The 18,255-nt window shown below is 40.1% G+C and overlaps 1 protein-coding gene and 1 long non-coding RNA gene across 3 annotated transcripts in view; one reads left to right on the top strand and one right to left on the bottom strand.

Moving 5' to 3' along the window:
* The window catches only part of LOC6529326 (pneumococcal serine-rich repeat protein), a 43,665-nt gene that overhangs the window by 12,509 nt on the left and 12,901 nt on the right, over positions 1 to 18,255 (bottom strand). The window contains exon 2 of one of the 2 annotated variants that reach the window (XM_002090295.4): positions 14,281 to 14,337. In XM_002090295.4, the coding sequence (XP_002090331.3) occupies positions 14,281 to 14,337 (57 nt within the window). Of the gene's footprint in view, positions 1 to 5,498; positions 6,221 to 14,280; positions 14,338 to 18,255 lie in introns of those variants that run through there. The other variant, XM_039372950.2, reaches the window with a different exon arrangement.
* On the top strand, positions 137 to 12,440 carry LOC26535363. The gene is made up of 2 exons (XR_005560753.2): positions 137 to 1,786; positions 8,114 to 12,440. It is a non-coding gene; the product is annotated as an uncharacterized LOC26535363 (long non-coding RNA).

Genomic DNA, 18,255 nt, shown 5'->3' on the forward strand with positions numbered 1-18,255 from the left:
GCCTGAAACATTTAAGGCAACTAGACGAGGCGACCAGCGAAATTCATTCAGAGTGTGCTCAGCGTGTGTGCTTGTGTGTGGTGTGTGCGAAAAGAAAACGAAGAAGCGACCGAACGGGGCAAAAACAACAAGCAAGCCCAAAGCCGCACTAGTCGACTACAATATACCCTTGAGCGGCAGTAACAGTTATTACTACATACATATGTAAGCGGTCTAAAAGTTTTGGGTTTCTGCGATTTTGAATTCTGCATACGAATTTTTATTAACAAAAATATCAGTTTAGATAAGGTATACTCGTAGAAAAGTTTAGGTAGGAAATAGTAACTGAAAGGGTTTATAAAGCTCTAAAAAGTCTATATCCCAAAATATTCGGTAGTTGAAATATTTCCAGTATGAAAAATACATATGTATTCATTAAAAGTACGATAGGTGGGTGGAAAGATTTCCTGCTACACGGTTTTTTGATAAATGTTTTAATTTATAATATCTAAATATTTTTAAATATTTTTTTTTATTAAAAAAAATGCAGTATACCCACGTACTTATTCTGGTACTGAGTGTTAAAGAGGAGCGACGTCAGCGCAGGCAGCAAAAAAAGTACAATAATCAAATAATTGCGGCAGCTTCGTCGTCGCCCCCCGCACACAAACATATGTGCTCTCAATCCCCTCACACACATACGCAATTGTCAATCAAATGTAAGCACAGGGTCGCCACTTCTTTTTGTTCAGCTTTTGATTTTGCGGCAGTCACTGAGAATGATCAAATCAAGCAAAAATTAAGACTCAACAAAATATAAAAAATTAAACAACAACAGGTGACGCGAAGTACGTAGCTAAAAAAAACGAAACGAATCGAAATGAAAGACTGTCGCCAGCCAGTCAGACGTTGTTTTAGTTGTTGCAGTTGTTGTTATTTCCCCTATTGTTGATTACGTACCCCACACACACACTCTCACACAAATGCGCTCTGTAAAACACGCGCACGCACACAACCAACCGACCCCATCGTCGACCACATTCCCCCGCACAAATATGCGAAATTTTGCTGACTAAGGAAGGTCTGGGGAGCACCAGGCAGAAAAAAAGCAGCAGAAAGCAAAAATGAGGCTAAAAAGCACAGCGCGATAACAACAATAGCGTTTAAAACGTAGAAGCACAAAACGAAGCAACGGAAAAAGTGATAATAAAATAATAATTGCTACAGCGCACACCGATCGCGCGCAAGAGAGAGAGAGAGAGAGCAGGCCAGAGTTGCCATATTAGCTTTAGATGAGGTAGAAACCACATTAGCAACCCCCACTCCATCCCCAATCCACTTATTCAGCACGATCTGCCCATCTGTGTTTCACCTTAACTTTTTTATAGCTAAACTTCTCTTTTGTAGCTCATTTGGGACATCGTATGGGACATCATTTAGGACATGGAATGTCATTTAAGAAAAAAGTCTGATTTTGTAAAATTCGAACGCTATAATTTATTAATTATTTATTATTCTTAGACGGCTTCCCTTAATTATGTACAGGTAGGTGTTCTAAGCTTTTTTTGGGTCTAGCTACTTTTCAATGGCAGCAGGACTGTTTGCCATGTGGCGACGAAGCCCCACAGCCAGAGCCAGTGCTCCCCCGCTTCCCGCTCCCGCACCCAGCCACTGGCGGTTCGCTCGCGAACATGACTAAGCCAAACAACTTGACAACACTGTCGGGGAATTGTTGCTGTCTTTGAGTCAATTCATAAGAAACGAGGAAACCCGCCGCCATATCGTTGTTGCTGCCGTATTTATTTATGTACGTACATATGCCTGTATATGTATATTTGTGAGTGTGCTAGTCTGCTGGCATGAGCATGAATCAAGTTTAAAATTTTAATAATTTTACCCGATGTTGTGGCTGAAAACGAGTTTAGCTTGTTGAGCTTCAGTGTGTGTGCGTGTATTTCAGTGCGGCTACTTGTTTTCTTCGGTCTTCTTCTTCCTAGTCGTCGTCGTCGTCTTTTTCTTCTTCTTGCTGCAGCTTGGACACTGCCATAATATTTTACACTCATGCACACACACTCACATTCACACAAAGGCGAACAGAAGAGCTTGATAAGCGCTTTGGAAATTGTATGGTGTGGTTGAGGGGCAAGGGTAGGCGGCTGTGACGTACCCGTGTCTCACTGTTATTGTTGTTGCCCACTCAGCCGTGCTGAAGTGTTATAGGAAATCAAATTAAGGCGATTAAAGAGCGAGTGCATGCGCTCTCGAACGCAAGGAAAGAGAGAAAGACGATCGCTCTTGACCGAAGATAGAAGATGACTACTTAAGTGGGGCATTAAAATAGATTGATACCCTACCATCTAGCCTTCACATATATAAGGAACTGTTACGGTTTATCTTTTGACCAAAACATATTTTGTAACATACTTTGTTTTAGTATTATACGTTTTTTATGTATAGGGAAATCTTTAAATTGTTTTCTAAAATGTATTCTTTTATTTATACACGACCATAGCGTCCACTCTTGTTATACTTCTATAGTCAACGAATTTAACTATTTGTGCAGTATCTGGATGCTAACTTAAGCCTCTTGTCAACCCATAGTGTCCAAGAACTGATAGGGCTGGGACGAAGACATCTTGCCTTTGAGCAGAACTTTGCCATTTGCTGATAAGTTTGAAAACGATTCGAGCCAAGTTGGTAAACAGTTTATTTAAGGGGTTTCCAGTGGAGAATATTGATATAAACAAGCACAGCGCCAAACAGACGATATATTATGGGGAATGGCAAAAACAATTCTCGAAAAGTTCTCTGACGTCCTTTGGCTAATCTGAGGTACTTATAGAGAAATAGATTGCGATTTTGGGGGCTTATCAATCGACTGGGCGTGGATTGTTTTGTGGAAAGTGAAAGGTCAAGGTACGCTTACGGAAATTGGTAAATAGATAAGAAATGTTGATGGAATTTTGGTTAGGTATACAAGCGTCTTTGCAGGAGATCCATTTCGTTTATCTCTCGCCAAATGAGTGAGTAAGCAATACATTAAGCGATTTGCCGTACAAAACTAAATTCTCGGCATATTATACACTTTTCACATTAGCACGGAAATTCCCTAATTTTCCCTAAAATTTCTCGAGAGTAAAAATCATGTTCGTTTCGTACTGAAATGTTTTCGATTGCCAAGTCCCCTGGGTTTACATGTACGTAGGTGAAAATCTGTATAAACGAAATTGATTTTTGGCACGGCGCAACAAAACAGCTTAAACAATATAATTTAGCAATTTTTAGGCATTACCTTATAACTTTATAGATTTTTATGCGGGAGCAGTTTTTATAAATTTTTACTTGAATAAGGCGTTGAATTTATGAAAGATCTGCTTTCTTTATATACTAGTAAAGTGCTTGAAGCAAAAGTTAAAAAAAGGCTTTCTTCGAAACCAAAATTTTCAAAATAAGACAAACATATATTTTCGAATATTATGATGATTATTAATTGGGGGCGCGATAATCTTAAATATAAACTAAGTTCAAAGTAAAAATCGAATTATTTTCTTTTTCATTTCGAAATTTTTATGAGAAGCCTTTTAAAAATATGAATTTGTGGCCAATAAGTGTTAAATAATTGCCAGGCCAACAATTTTTGTTTACACACAAAGCGAAACAGCAGAAGATCAAGAAAAGCAGACAGAAATCGTTCGATAATTTGTGTTTATTTTTATTTTCCACTGTCTTTGACTTTTGACTTTGCTTTGCTGGCTGATAGAATGTGATTTTCTCGATTTTCAATTTTGTTTTGGTGCGCCGCCTCGCTAGAAAAGTATTTTTAAATGCTCCAACTACGTAAGACGACATTCAAGTGTTTTATTTTAGACAGTATAGACAGTATAGAGCAAACTAGTCGGCTATATATACACACATTGGCGTCTATATATCTGCATAAATATTTTTAGTTGCCTCTATTGGCCTTTTGCGTTAGCACATTTTTGTTAAATATTATCTATTTGTAGTTTGCTTTATGACAGCCAAATGGAAATCTCGAATCACTTCGATTATGCAATTTGACGCAGCCCTTAACGATCATAATTCAATATCACCCCCCTATCAAACGAATTCTGAAACATTCTTGATATTTTAAATTTTATGGCGCCGTTAAAAAAAAAATGACAATATTAGCTCACTGTCACGTTATGCTTTGTATTTCGGGGCTAATTAAATTAAACTGTTTATAAATACTTCTGCTCTATCAAAGGCCACCAAAACAAACGATTAAAGAACGAAATCTCCAAATCGTGCATTCAAGCGCAAACAAAAATGTTTCCCAGCGCCTAGCCATCAAAATAATTTTTCACAAATTGTGTGCGTTGTTCTTTCTTGAAACTTTTTTCTTTTTTTGTTTTCTTTCTGCTTGTCTTGGCGTTTTGGCATTTGAAGGACGGAAATACGTTGGCGGCGTTATGAATTTTTGCATATTAGCAAAAAGTGAGAAAAAGAAATAGCCATAAATACAGCAGTTTTGATAAATTCAAAGCGCTTACGTAGGCAACTCCTGAGGGGGCTATGCGAATGATTCGATTCGAATCGAATCGAATCAAATCGAGCCGATAAAATGTATGCACAGGCATGCGCATTGGGCGTGAAAAAAATGGTAACAGATTTCCAGACTCGGACCCAAAGTATCTGTATCCGTAACTGTGGCTGTGGCTGTGTTGCTCTGTTGTCAAGGTCATGACTGCTCTTTAGAGGTTGCCCCGTCGATAAACATGTGTCGTCATTCCCCAGGCGGCAGGGCATTCCTCATAACTCACAAGCGGCCACAGGCAGCAAAGGCGGAACGTATTATAACTGTTGCATGTTTAATTGTTCGCAAAACACTTGAGAGCAGTCTTAAGACCCCGAGATATGTGTACAGTGAAACTCCGACATAGGGAACAAAAAACTTCTGGGCTTCGAATTTGACAAACTGATTTCTGAGTGAGCTAGCAAATATTAGCTGGAGCTACGAGGATTGGGTTCTTAAGCACTTTTTAAGACCCTCTAAAGATTTATTGCTTCTGTTACCGTAGTTTTGTCTTCTTTCCATAGACTCTGTGGCATATTTTCTAAAGATTTCAAGGGGAATAGAGGTGTTGCAGCCTGCAACACATTGGTGTTATGCTAAAAGTTTCCACTGTGGCAGCAGGAATAGCTATGTATTTTGTCTGAACGCCCCGTGGTGCAGTTTTAAGTGGATTTCCACCTTAAGTTGCATTAGTATCGATGTTGTTGCTGCGCACGTTGCACATAGTAGATGTGGTTGTTGTTGCTGCGGCCGCTGCTGGCGTGTCAATGACGTTGCAAGCCTTTTGTTTGCCTTTCTACCTAGCCAGGTATCCTGGCGCCGGCTTAATTTACGAAAAGGTAAAGGTAAACGGCAGGTAAAACGCCTCAAAGTAGTTCAAGTCCAAGCAACATGCTCTCCCGCTCCCTCACGCACACCAGAAGAGGCACCTTTACCCACACCAATGCAGATATTATCCACTCACCCGCACACGTTGCTGTTCTTGTTGCTGTAGAAACTAACACTAATCTGAGAGATATTGCGGCCCGGCCGCGGGGTTGCCCAGATTTGAGTGTTGTTTTTGTGTTGCTTCTCCTTCGGTATTGTATTCTGTAGGGGGGGAGGGGGTGCGGGGGATCGCTCTTTCGACTTTTGTTTATTTTGAATTTTCACAGTTTTTCTTGGAATTCCTTCCACACTCGCTCACTCACTCGCACGTACTAACTCACTCGCTATCTTTTCTATTTCCTTTACTTTTCAAGAGAGATACTTTGAAATTTGCACTTTGACTCCGTGCGTGTTTTCGTATACTATTTTCGCTTTTGCACCACAGCTAATTTGCATATTATGACATTCATTTCGCTGTAACTTCTTCCTCTTTGTTGCTCACGCTGTGCACTCTTCTGCGCGCTATGATCTAATTTGATTAATACAAAACTTGTTGTGGCGGCTGCACTCGCACTTCTCGCCCACATACACTATTATATACACACATGCACACAAGTATGCTGGGCACAAACACGCGCGTATGTTCCGTTCTCTTGTGGTTTCTTTTCTGCCTTTTGTTTATGTTGTGCGCTGCGTTGTTGTTTATTTCGACTTGTTCGAATTCATTGCACCGCCAAAACGAAATAGCCACGCCGCACCGAGCAAGCGAACAACCACACCGAACGACGAAAGATCGAAGAATGGCGGGCCTCGACTGTTTTTTTTCGCCGCAGACGCCGGCAGCGACGCGAGCAGCGCAGCAGACAGCCACGCTTAACCCTTGGGTGACCGAAAGTGTAGATTTTTAACGAGCTGCATAAATCAGGTGCCCACTCTCCTTTGATAATCATCCTAAATTTCTAACTCGGATATCAGGGTTCTATGAATATGAATGGTATCTGAATAGTGGAATGCTTTAAAGTTTATTATTATTATTTATTATTTATTATGTATTTCAGATTCAGATTAGATGTTTCGTTCAAACTCTAGTTTTATAGCAATCAACACCATTTAAGACAATTATATCATATTTATTTTATATTATTATCATTAATTTAATCTTTATGACGTTGTCCGGAGATAAAATATAAATTTTTTGCTTGCTTTAACTACATATGAAGGTTTTAAGTCAAAAATAAATCTCTTTGTAAGCACAATTTCTCAATCATTTGGCATTAGGAAATACAAGAAAATGAGACTCTTATTACATATAAACATTGTTATTATATTATACATATAAAGGCTTTACCTTTTGCGATTGGTGTGCAATTAAATACACCTTCAAGGGTTAATAAAACCAATCAACTGTTTCTCTCAATCAAAAGTCACAGTGTGGGCAAATATTTGTGGATCAATTCGCGCACTGCACCCAAAATCACAATTTATTATAGCCATTTAGTTATTTATGTTCAATGGCTAGCATATGGTTTTCCGTTTACATTATTCCGTTGCATCATTCAACGGTTGGTTAACTTACCCCACAACGAGTGAACCGCCCCTGGGCGAGTGATTAACAATAACCGGCAAGAACAAGAACAACAAAGAGAGAAACAGAACACAACAAGAACAACAAGTGAACTGGCGTCGCCAAGTCGTCGGCGTCACTGTGCCTGTGTGAGTAAGTGTGTGTGTGAGCGAGACTGTTGCGTCTGTAGTGTTTTGAGGGCCTGCCGTCTCTTTTCGACCAACGTGATTTTCGCGCCAGCAGACATATGGCGCTGTTGCGCTCTCCTTCCACGAAATGAGCAAAATCACTTTCCTCCTCCTACTCTCCTGCGGCTTCTTCTTGTAATACCCTGTACTTGCAAGGTATGCTAGTTAATATAAGACTGAAATCCATACCAGGATAAAAAGTTCGCCAAAGCTCAATGTGATGTTAAAATAAACCCTAAGTTATTTGAAAATGATGATAATAGGAAAGAGACTTAGAGATACATAGATAAAGGGTATATGCTCGGCGACTGCAGCCCATATACCATTCTTTTTTGTTTTTGTTGTACTTCGCTGCGTATTTTTCTGCCGCGAGGGAAGCCCGCCCGCAAAATGTGCTATTGTTATTGTTGCTCTTGCTTTTGTTAAATAAAAACCAAAAACCAAAAAGCAAAAAAAAAGAAAAAGAAAAGAAGAAGAGCGCATAAAGTGAGCGCCGCGTTCTTGGCTTATTAGATCAATTGGTTTTGCACTTTTTTTGCTGTTGTGCTGCCTTTTTGTGGGGTTTATTTATACAATTGATATTCTTTTTCCCCCGCTCTGCGCATTTTTCAGCGTACAGTTTTTGTTTGCTAATTTATAGTGGAAGATTGTTTTTGGGTTGGGCACTTGCAAAGCGCGAGGTTCCATATTGATCTCGGCTCTATAGGTGTCACATTCAATTAACAACAATTATTTTGGAGTAGTTTGAATATTAATTTCCGATATATGTACACTGAAGGAAAATGTATTATTTTAGGATTATTAAACCCCCCATATATAATAATTGGTTAACATTTATAATAAAAAAGGGAATTTACCAAAAGTGCACCCATTAAACTGTTCATAAAATCAGTTTGATATGGATATTAAATTGTGGCAGCCGTAAAAACGTTTCATAAATCACTTTCCCCTTTCCCACAGCCATTAAAAATCCATCTACGATAAGGACAGCGAATTGGCCAAAGAGCTTGGCAACAACAATGGTATCAGAACCACCAAAAGTCCCCCGAAGTCTGAAACTTTCTGTGCCAAATCGAACGGAAGCGATTCGATAAGAACTATCTCACACAACCCCTCTCAATATGGAAAATCCATCATACGTATGTATGTACATATGTAGATACATACATGCATATGTATATATTCCATTCTATAGGAATAGTTTTCGATGTGTGCTCAGATGTACATTTATTTGGACAGTTGACGTACGATAACGCTCAGCACTTGGTCGCCGATGATATCACGAAGAAAGGTAAACAATCTAATCAATAAACACAATCAAGCGAGGACGAGTGGAACGCACTCATCTATTAGAGCAACACCTATGTACATACATACATACATACATAGGTATACACGTAGACAAGTCTGCATACGCCTAGAAATGTACACGGAAAGAAATTGGTCATTGTCATATGAAGCTTGAGCTCATCTTGTGACATCAGAATTATATTTTGAAACATCACGAAATGGTTTTCCTATCGTGCAATAGTCTTTTGATAAGATTATAATAGTTTTGATAGTGACAATAAATTAACTGATCTGTCCAGCAAATCTATTTAATTTCGTTTTCACAGTTTCCACTTAGTCCTTTTCATTGTATCATATGTACATACATACATATATGTAAATAGTACTGAGGAATTGTAATACTATGGCAATGATTTGCCTTGTATCTAAAGTATTTCTAGGTGCATGCATTCGGTATCCGTATCTGTGTAATACCAGTTGTTGGTACTCGTGGTCGAACTCGTACGATTAATCGAACAGGCGACGCTGCCACATGCACGCGACGATTGATTACAGCAATAAAACGTCTATCGCATCGATTGATTTAAAAATATAAACCCACACACACACACTCTCAGTCAGTCGAAGCCATCGCATATGATCGACAATTAGGCTGCACGGCAACAATTAACCGGGCATCTGTGTCGGTGTATCTGTGTGTCTGTGCGCGTTGCTGTGCGTCTGTGGTAGTGGCAAGTATCTGCGAGTCTGGCAAACATAAATAGGCACAAGTGGCCGGCCCCAAAAGTGCAGCACAGGCAACAGTACCAAACCAAGAACAACACCCAGCGTACGTCGCCCCCGACGGGTTCTTACTCATTCACGCATTGGGTAATCGATACACTTGCAGACACACATGGAGAAACGCTGCTCAGCCGCCAAATGAAACCATTAAGCGCTACATAAAGCAGTCCACGTCGGGGAAGTCGGGGCCTCTCGGGTGTCAGGGGGGTACGGCGGGGCATGGAGAGCGGCTGGGGCGACGCTGGAAACATTGCAACCAGAAGCTACGATCGCCAGTGCCGCCAAAGTGGCGACAGTCCCACACAGGCAAAAAAAGTTGTACTACAGCTAATACTTCAATTGTATTTAAGATTTCTTAATTCTTGAAAACAATAGATACATATGTATGTACCTAGATACAAACATATGTAGATATATTATATAGATACATGTATAATATAGGTAATCTAAAGCAGCTATTTAGACTTAGTTGATATGTATACATAGATTCAGATTTATTTAAGTGATCATACTTAAATCAAGATATACAGTAACAGATTTTCTGCCAGTGCACCTCTGGCTCCAAACTCCGGCGCAGACAGACAACGCAAACAATCAGAGAGCTGGGCAGCAGCAACAACAACACGGCAGCACACAACACGGCGACGTGATCATGTCTGGCCCGTTCAGCAGTTCAGCCGTTCAGCAAATGTTGGCGACGTCGCCGTTGCCGTCGCCGCTCGGCGGATCCAACTTTGTTATTATTACCGCTTGTGCACATGCCCCCAACTGCCCACGATTCGATGTTGCCGCTCCGCTGTCCGCAGAGCAAACAGGTTTGACCATTCACTTGAACCGCTTTTGGGAGTCGCCAACTGGAGGAGGAGGCTCCTCCACACGATGGGGGTGCTCAGGGGCGGAGGGACTGTGCCAGGGGAGTTCCAGGGGAAGGGGGTTGGTTGGTTGTCTTCGTCATCGACATTAAACGTAATCAATAGAGCGAACTTCTTTAATTGAGCATCGGTAACGTGCGAGAGACAAAAGCGAAGCGACAATCAAAACTAATTGAATGCACAGTGCAAAAAATACCCATTTTGAGATAAACGACGCAGGATTGATTGCCATTGGCAAGATCACGGAGAGAAATATTTATCATTTTATGTACAAGGAAATTTATCAGGAATTTCAAAGTTTCCATTTATCTATCAAGATCTATTTATCTAATTATATTTTTATATAAATTAATTTTATAAAGTTGCTTAAATCAATACTATGGAATAGATTTAAAATAAAGAGATGGTTGCTAAAACACATATTACATGTTGATATGTTATTATTGTTCAAGTGCAATAATGTTGCATGTATATTAAGGTGGCCAATTGTTACTGTGCAGCATTAATAAGTAGCTTATCCTAAACCGATTTCCGTTCCACATATAATTGCACGGCACATAACAACCTGCCCAATTACGCATTGCATAGTTATGGGCGTTATCGATTTTGGAAGCCGCTTAGACCCAATGCCAAGTTGATCGAACTGTGCTGCAAAAGCCAGCCAGACCATTTGCGTCTATATTGGGGCACCACTACCATCCGGTTGTCATGGGGAAACTCCGGTGGGAGCACTTCGTGGCCGGATTGGGAGTGTCCGACATTACGAGTAATGCTTCCGTTGATCGACGGAATTCCCATTTGCCAACGAGTGCCTATTAATTTCTTTTAAGAACGTGCACAAGTTATGTTTATAAGAATTACTATTCCTTACTTATCAAGAGGGGCAGTAATATTATAAAGTGTGGAATGGGGCACCATCTTACCTATAAATATCTCTTAATTTGTTATTTGTTTTAGAATTAGTTCTGAGTATTAACGATTGCTAGTCCTAAAAAATATTTTAATAAATCATCTACAATTATCTACCGAAATTCAGTTGAAAACAACTTGCAAATCTCATTCACGGTGACTATATGAAACAGATTATCAAATCATCTAAAATAATCGACAACGAATTAAGAAACCACTTGATGGGCGTAAAATAGAACACGGCACTATAAGGAGATAAGCCTATAATTATTCTGTAAATTCATAGCTGATTTCCAATAACATCATCCCCATCTCAGCAGTTCGATCCGCACTATCAGTACGTGGCCTTTCCACAGAAAAGGCTATCGGATTGAATCCAGAGTTTCTTAGTCAGACTGCCTGGTGGTGGTGGTGGTACTATAATAGTGGATCCGATTCGATTGGAAAGTGACTGAATGCGTCAGCACTGAATAAATAAACGTGGACGCCCAGACCTTAGTCAACTGCCAACTACAAGTTTTCGACGTTATATGTATACTCGTATATACATAGTGGGCCCAAACAGAATTGACCGCGCGGAGCTTTTGGTGTTTGGACCCGCTTAACTTGGCCATTATACGATTGTCGATTGCTCATTTGTTGACACGCAACACTGGCTTTTCGCCGTTGGCAGTCAGCTGAAAACGCGGTGCGAGTAACACATCACCGACTGAGGTGGAATAATCGGCGAAAACAGCCGCCCAGTCCGGATTTTAGTTATTTTAGTTTATTTACCCAACCTCAACTATCCAATAACAACAATCAGAAAAGCCCCAGAGGGCTGCAAACTATGAATCAAGTGGAATTTACATATACACGCAGTTTCATCTGCCGTGAGTTGTACTCATTCACAATTAAGGAAATACAAGCAACGTAGTGCTATCTGAATAAATGGCCAGAAATTAAAATAATTTCTTGTGATAGTTATAACAACGGTCTTGAGAAACGATAGATAAATAAAGTATATGTCTTGGCCTAAGGAAAATTTTAAATAGAGTTTTCCTCATAATGATTTTGCTGATATATTATTGACCTTTCGGAATAGCGAGGTATATAACCCATTTAGCTGTTAACCCAAAATTCGTAGGGTACTTCAAATTCGTTAGTACCCGTTTTCCAAGTTTATGTACACAAGTCCGAGAGTCGATGCCTCTGGCTGCTGGTGCCGCAGTTGCTCCGGCTGATTGGGAATCGCCAGTTTGGCGACTGCTTGCACAGATACAGATAGAGATACACACTCTCGGGGGCCAGAGATACAAATACAGATACTTCTGTACACATTCTTCGGCACGACGCTTGTCGGCGTACTTGTAGCGTCTATAAAATCGCTTTATATTAAGCACCGAGAGCAGTAAATAAAACGCAAAACGCGGCGATCGCAGACGAGTGACGCCAACGAAAATATGCCGTGGAATGTTCAGATCTCCGACTCTCTGATTGCCGCTCATACGCATATATTTGTGGATCTGCATCTGAAACCGCTGCTGCTGAATCTGAATCTGAATTGGACTTTCTTGGCAGTAAGTGCTTGGGCTGTTGGGCTTGTTTGCTATTCCCTTTGCTGTTGGCCCCATCATCGCCGCATATTTGCATACGCCAGCAGCTGTTTATAGTTTCACATGTCAGCTAATTGAATCGGTTACCTATGCGTTTCTGCGTTTCTGCTTTTCCGCTGGCCCAGACATCACCGAGACAGCTTAATCACTTGCGTCAATGGATTTGCTAGCTGCTTACCTGGCCGGAACGAAATGGCTGCAACAAAAACACAATATGGCCAGATCAGACGGAATGGCATCATTATGCCGAGCACTAGAATTTCCCGGGTAAAACCCATAAAATCATCAATAGACCCTGCCAGCAAAGGGATATAATCGGGGCTCACTCGACCACTTGACTTGACGCACTTAAGCCTGGCGCTAGGCCAATAGCAAAGGGCCTAAATCCCCTACAGGTCAGACTTTTCGGCTGGAAGCAATTAAAACTGGCATGGCAGCAAATTCAAATTACACCCATCTACAGGTCAGGTAGTTGTAGATGACCTAGGAAACTTCTGGTGAAAATCCTTGCCAGGGTTTTCTTCACACAAATGCATCTTTGATCTCGTAAATAAGATACAATTGTAATGGTGTATCTAAGACACTTAACATTTGCTAAGCTGGTTAGCAAAGTTCTTTAAATTATTAAATGTACTTATCTTTCCATATATATTAAGAAGATTTTTGTCGGCTTTTCGTTTTCTTTAAGATACTTTGGGCTCATTTCGGGAACTGGATAGGTAAAGTTCTGGCCACCGCATTAACTTTATCGGAGTGGTATCTTTATAATTGGCATCTACGTCACGTTTGGGCTTATCGGAATGAAAGTGAAATGCGTCTGACTTGGGCAAAGTATCTACGAGTATAATCACATAATCTTCTCCGACACGCTACGCTTGCACACACATATTGAGGTGCGCAGATACTGTATTGTCGCCGATTTGTATATACAGTTGAATTCGCCTATATATATATATATGTATATGTGTATACCACAAGTATCGGCATACGAACTCTGTCGTGAATCACGCCATTTGGCCTTATCACCGAGCGCTCATCGGCTCTATTTCATTACTGCATGCCCATGTACAGGGCACGCACTTTATCAATATTGCTAAGCACTCGCTTATGTATCTGTGAGATTGCTTTGTGCTTGGCACCCATAACAACTGTATTAAACGCCATTCGACATGAGTGGAAGCCCATCTGCTTTTCCCACTCCGACTACCCATAAGATAAGCATTACTTTTCCCCCTTTTTTCCCAGGAAACTTTATTGATACCCGTAGACCTCTGAAGGTCATTCGTATATCTACGGGAACATTTCTCTATCGTAGATGTTAAAAATTCGATTGAAAATTAGGACTATAATGTGCCATTGGTTTATAAGCTGCGATAGCTGGCAACAGATTGCCAGCGTTTCCTGAATCATCGTAAATAAATTGATTGAGTTATCAGGCCAAAAGCTAAACAAGAAAAAAGATTTACACTACACACATGGGAATGGAAAAAGCTAAATTTGAAATTAACGCGCAGATATGGTGTTGATCGAAATTTATATGTGGTACATCCCATTTATGCGTCATGGTTTTTATGTGACATCATTTTAATATCAAACGAACCAAAACCTTTTACTGATTTAGAAAATATTTGAACAAGGCATGGGTATTTCCCAATCTTAAAGTGTATTTTACACTCACCTTTCGGTTTTTCTCGGACCGATTCCAAAGCACTCTTGCGGGAATTCACCGTAGATTCTGAAAATAAGAAACATAAAATATAAGAAAATACTATTAAAAGTGTTCTACGTATAAAATGTACACTTTTCAAGTGCATTTTGTCTGAGACAAAGCTTGCCCACAAAACTGCCGCTGGCATTTCACTTGGTGACGTCAAATACGAAGGCCAGGAAAATACCAATAGCAGGGGGAGTGGGGGAAAATCGAAACTAGGAAAGCACATCTGGCACACAGATACACATTCATACACTTCATAGTCAATAAAGTATTCAAATGGCGTGGGGGAAAACCCGAGAAGAAGCAGAGCCAACTGTTGCCGATTTCCATTGGAGGGGGCAAGAAAGTGGAAAAGGAAAATTCGAACTGGCGGCAGACGGAGGCCATCAAACCAAGCTGAAAATCCATTTCATTTCTACCCAAAATGTTTACCAGCCAATTCGGTTGCGCTCTTTGCTAATTTTAAAATAGACACACGCTTTGTGGGAGAATTTCTTTCTGCGGGTACCGATATAATTTGAAATATTTTGCTGAATTTAAGCGCAAAGTGAACGTGAAAAACGCATTGACGAGTGCCCAAAAATACCTACAGATGCTGATGCCAATTCGTGGCGAAATTCCCAATGAAGGCACTAAAAATACACCGAATGGTATACTAGTATACAACAAACAAGCATTTCCGATGAAAATCTTTCAGATTCGTTTTTCTCAGCAGTTGCTTTAGACTTTCGAATGACGCACTTTTTCGAATTGATGACAGTGTGGGCTTACTAACGATAGAAAAAAAAGTAATTATAATTGGCCAAGGATTAAGAAATTATAGAATAAACATTTTTTAATCTTAAAATAAACATGTTCTAGACGTTAATAGGCCCTTTTGTGTCAGGAAGTAACCTACTTAGAGCATTTAGTAACGATTGTGGTTTCTTGAATGGGCTATGGCGACTGCTTATCGGTTGTGGTCAACTTTACAGAATACAGAATACATGTTGTAAGGCACTCGAGCTAAATCGCCTCGAGTGGCTGCACTTTGAACGCATCAGCGATAAGCCAAGAATTCTGAACCCCTCTCGAAAACCAGGCCCCCGTAAATATGCAAGCCAAACGGGATAGAATTTCGGATTGCGCTGAACGCAACGAGTAGAGTAGAGAAACAAGTGACAAGAGCGAGATTTAGAGGAAAAAACCTGCATGCAAATTAAAGCAGGCACCAGGCAAACAGCAATGCGAGGCAGGCCGACAGGCAGCCAGCTGGTGGCCAAGAAACCTGGCCGGCCAAGTGCAGAAAACGGAAAAGAAGTTGGCCCAGGTAGACGCGAAAGCCGAGAACGCGGACCGATTGCGCACGCATCTCCAATCGCATTTCCAAGTTTCAGCGTTTTTACCACCTGCCGCCGCACTTGTTTATGGCCGCGACTTGTTGGCGACCAACTTTGGCTTTAACTGCGGATTCTCCTTTTTCCCGTCCAAAGCGGAAACATGCGCATCAAAGCAGCAGCAGCCACACGGAGAGAAAAGATGTCGCAAGTGTGGAGAAAAATGAACCAAGCCAAAGTCCAAATCCAAATATCCAAAGCGCCAAATTAAGATGTATTTGGTTCAAATAATACTTTTAGGACTTTTTAGGCGCTTCAAACTTTAACAATATTACAATAGGCTAGATATTATTAAATGCAAATATATGAAATAAATCTGAATTGTTTTTGTATCAGGTTTTTTCTGTGTGCATATCAGATTGAAATTGGCAATGTCGTCGTCATCGCCTTTTGAGCCCCTTTTTCTTTGGCTCTTGCACCAGGTTGAATTATTTTTGCTCGAGAAAACTGGTTACGAGTTGCAACCAGTTTACCAGCTTATTCAGTTTACTCACTAGTGAACGTGAGTGCTTTTCGGTGTGTGTGTGTGTGATTGGGGGAAGCCTCTCGTCGCGCGGTCTTCGCTTTTATTGATGATGGCTTACTAATTGCTGGCTCGAATGTTTATAGAACAATTAACATTTGCGGCTCATTACGCATACGTAGGGGCGCATGAGCTCAGCCAGCTGAGAAGCGATTCAATTCAATGCGATGCGATGCGATCATAGCCAGTGGGGCGTATGAGTAATGTTCCTTCAGGGCTAGGAATACCGAGTACTGGCAATGCAATGATTCAGCCATTTATTGTTGGCTATTTACGTTCAGAGATGTGTTCTGTGGGATTTTCGTTATTATAAACAAACTGCTTGATTGCTTCCAGATGGAAGAATCCCCTCTTCCTCTTTCCTCTAAACTTTGCTCAACTTGTAGCTTGAAAAAAGGAAATTAAAAACTATCAGGTCAAGGCTTTTATAAATGTATAAAAATTGTGTTTAAGAGAGCAGGATGTATGTTTTTCCTTTAAATTCCTTTAAATTTGTTTCTGGGAAATTCCTTTTTCTCCCTATCATTTGCGACAAAGGAAATGCCTTAGAAATTGGTGTTAGAGGCAAATCATCTGATGAAAGTTTGTAAAAAAAAACAAAAATTGGGACCGTACTCAGTCATAAAAATTCAATTGGAAACGACGGAATATGGCAAATCGGCCTACACTCACATATGTACACACATATTTATTCATGAGTACTCACACCCGCAATCGGTTTGAGTTTCTCGTCGTTTTCAATTTCATTCGCAACTCACTGTGTGACGTATTTGCCTGTTGATTGCGTAATATCTATTGCTGCTGCTGCATTTTATTTTTTTTATATTTTGGACGAGTTCTGGGCCCACCGCTATCTAAATATGGCAGAAAACAATTGTTGTTTTCTGTGTGCTGGCTGCTACAATAAAATACAGGAGCTCAAATACCCAAATATAAATTAATGGCAAAAAAGTGCATTTCGAGAATTTTTTGTGCCTGCCAATTTTTTGCAGCTGCTGGCACATTTTATTAAAGACAAAGACAGCCAAAGTGATATAGAAAAGAATATGGTTATGGATATGCACATGGGCCACAGACAGCCAACTTTGGGCAGCTGTTCAAGTTGGCTCTGGGACTTTAGCGGGGTCTTGGATATGTATATGTACAAACATATATACGTGGCTAAGTAAGTATCTAGAGTGCGACCCACATGGAACTATTTGCCTAACTATGCCAAGAATTTCGCCCATGTGCGTGTGGGACTGGCTCAACCCATAACCGAGGGGGTAAGGGGTGCTACACAGTCGTAGCCCGACAATTAAATGGCTTTGACTTCCCAGACATGGTGAACAACTGGAGCAGAGTTCTGGAATTCCTGTGACTTGACTTTGTGGCTGCACCATCTACCAATTGAGTTCTATCTTTGTGAACTGAACTGTCTACTCAACGGGGTTTGCTTTTTAATTGTTTTATTTCTTCTGAAAGAACTTTCGACTCCGAAGATCTTACTTTTCTTGAGTGCAGTATTTTAGTATGCATTTTCGGGGCATAGCTAATCCCAATAAGACCAAAAACTTGAGAAGGATTTACTTATCAAAGTTCCGCCCTCTTCAAGAGCGAATTACAAATTCTGTTTGTTATTCTGCAGTCTGGCTGCATTTTATACATAGTACGTATTCCACTTTATTAAGAGCTTTTGCATATTTTCTGAATATCCCCTACGAGTATTTAATATTCAAATGGATGAAAAATTTAAAAGCTATGCAAAATGTTGTGTGCTTTAAAGAGAAAGTGGTAACTCTTATGAAGTGAAAACCAAATATTGGTGTGCTTAAAAAATTTTTATAATATGAATATTTAAAGAACTTAATACGAAACATCCATATGCATATAATTAAAAGCGGCATAGATGTATTCTACTTTTTTATAATTTGCAACTTTTTAAACTTCCTGGAATCTTAAAATTTCGCTGAACTTACCATGTCGAAATGATTAATTAGTATAAATACGCCAAAAACGTTTAAAGTGGCAGTATCAACAAAATTATACATATGTGTATAT

The sequence above is a fragment of the Drosophila yakuba genome, chromosome 2R, assembly GCF_016746365.2.
Source record: "Drosophila yakuba strain Tai18E2 chromosome 2R, Prin_Dyak_Tai18E2_2.1, whole genome shotgun sequence".
Taxonomy (NCBI): domain Eukaryota; kingdom Metazoa; phylum Arthropoda; class Insecta; order Diptera; family Drosophilidae; genus Drosophila; species Drosophila yakuba.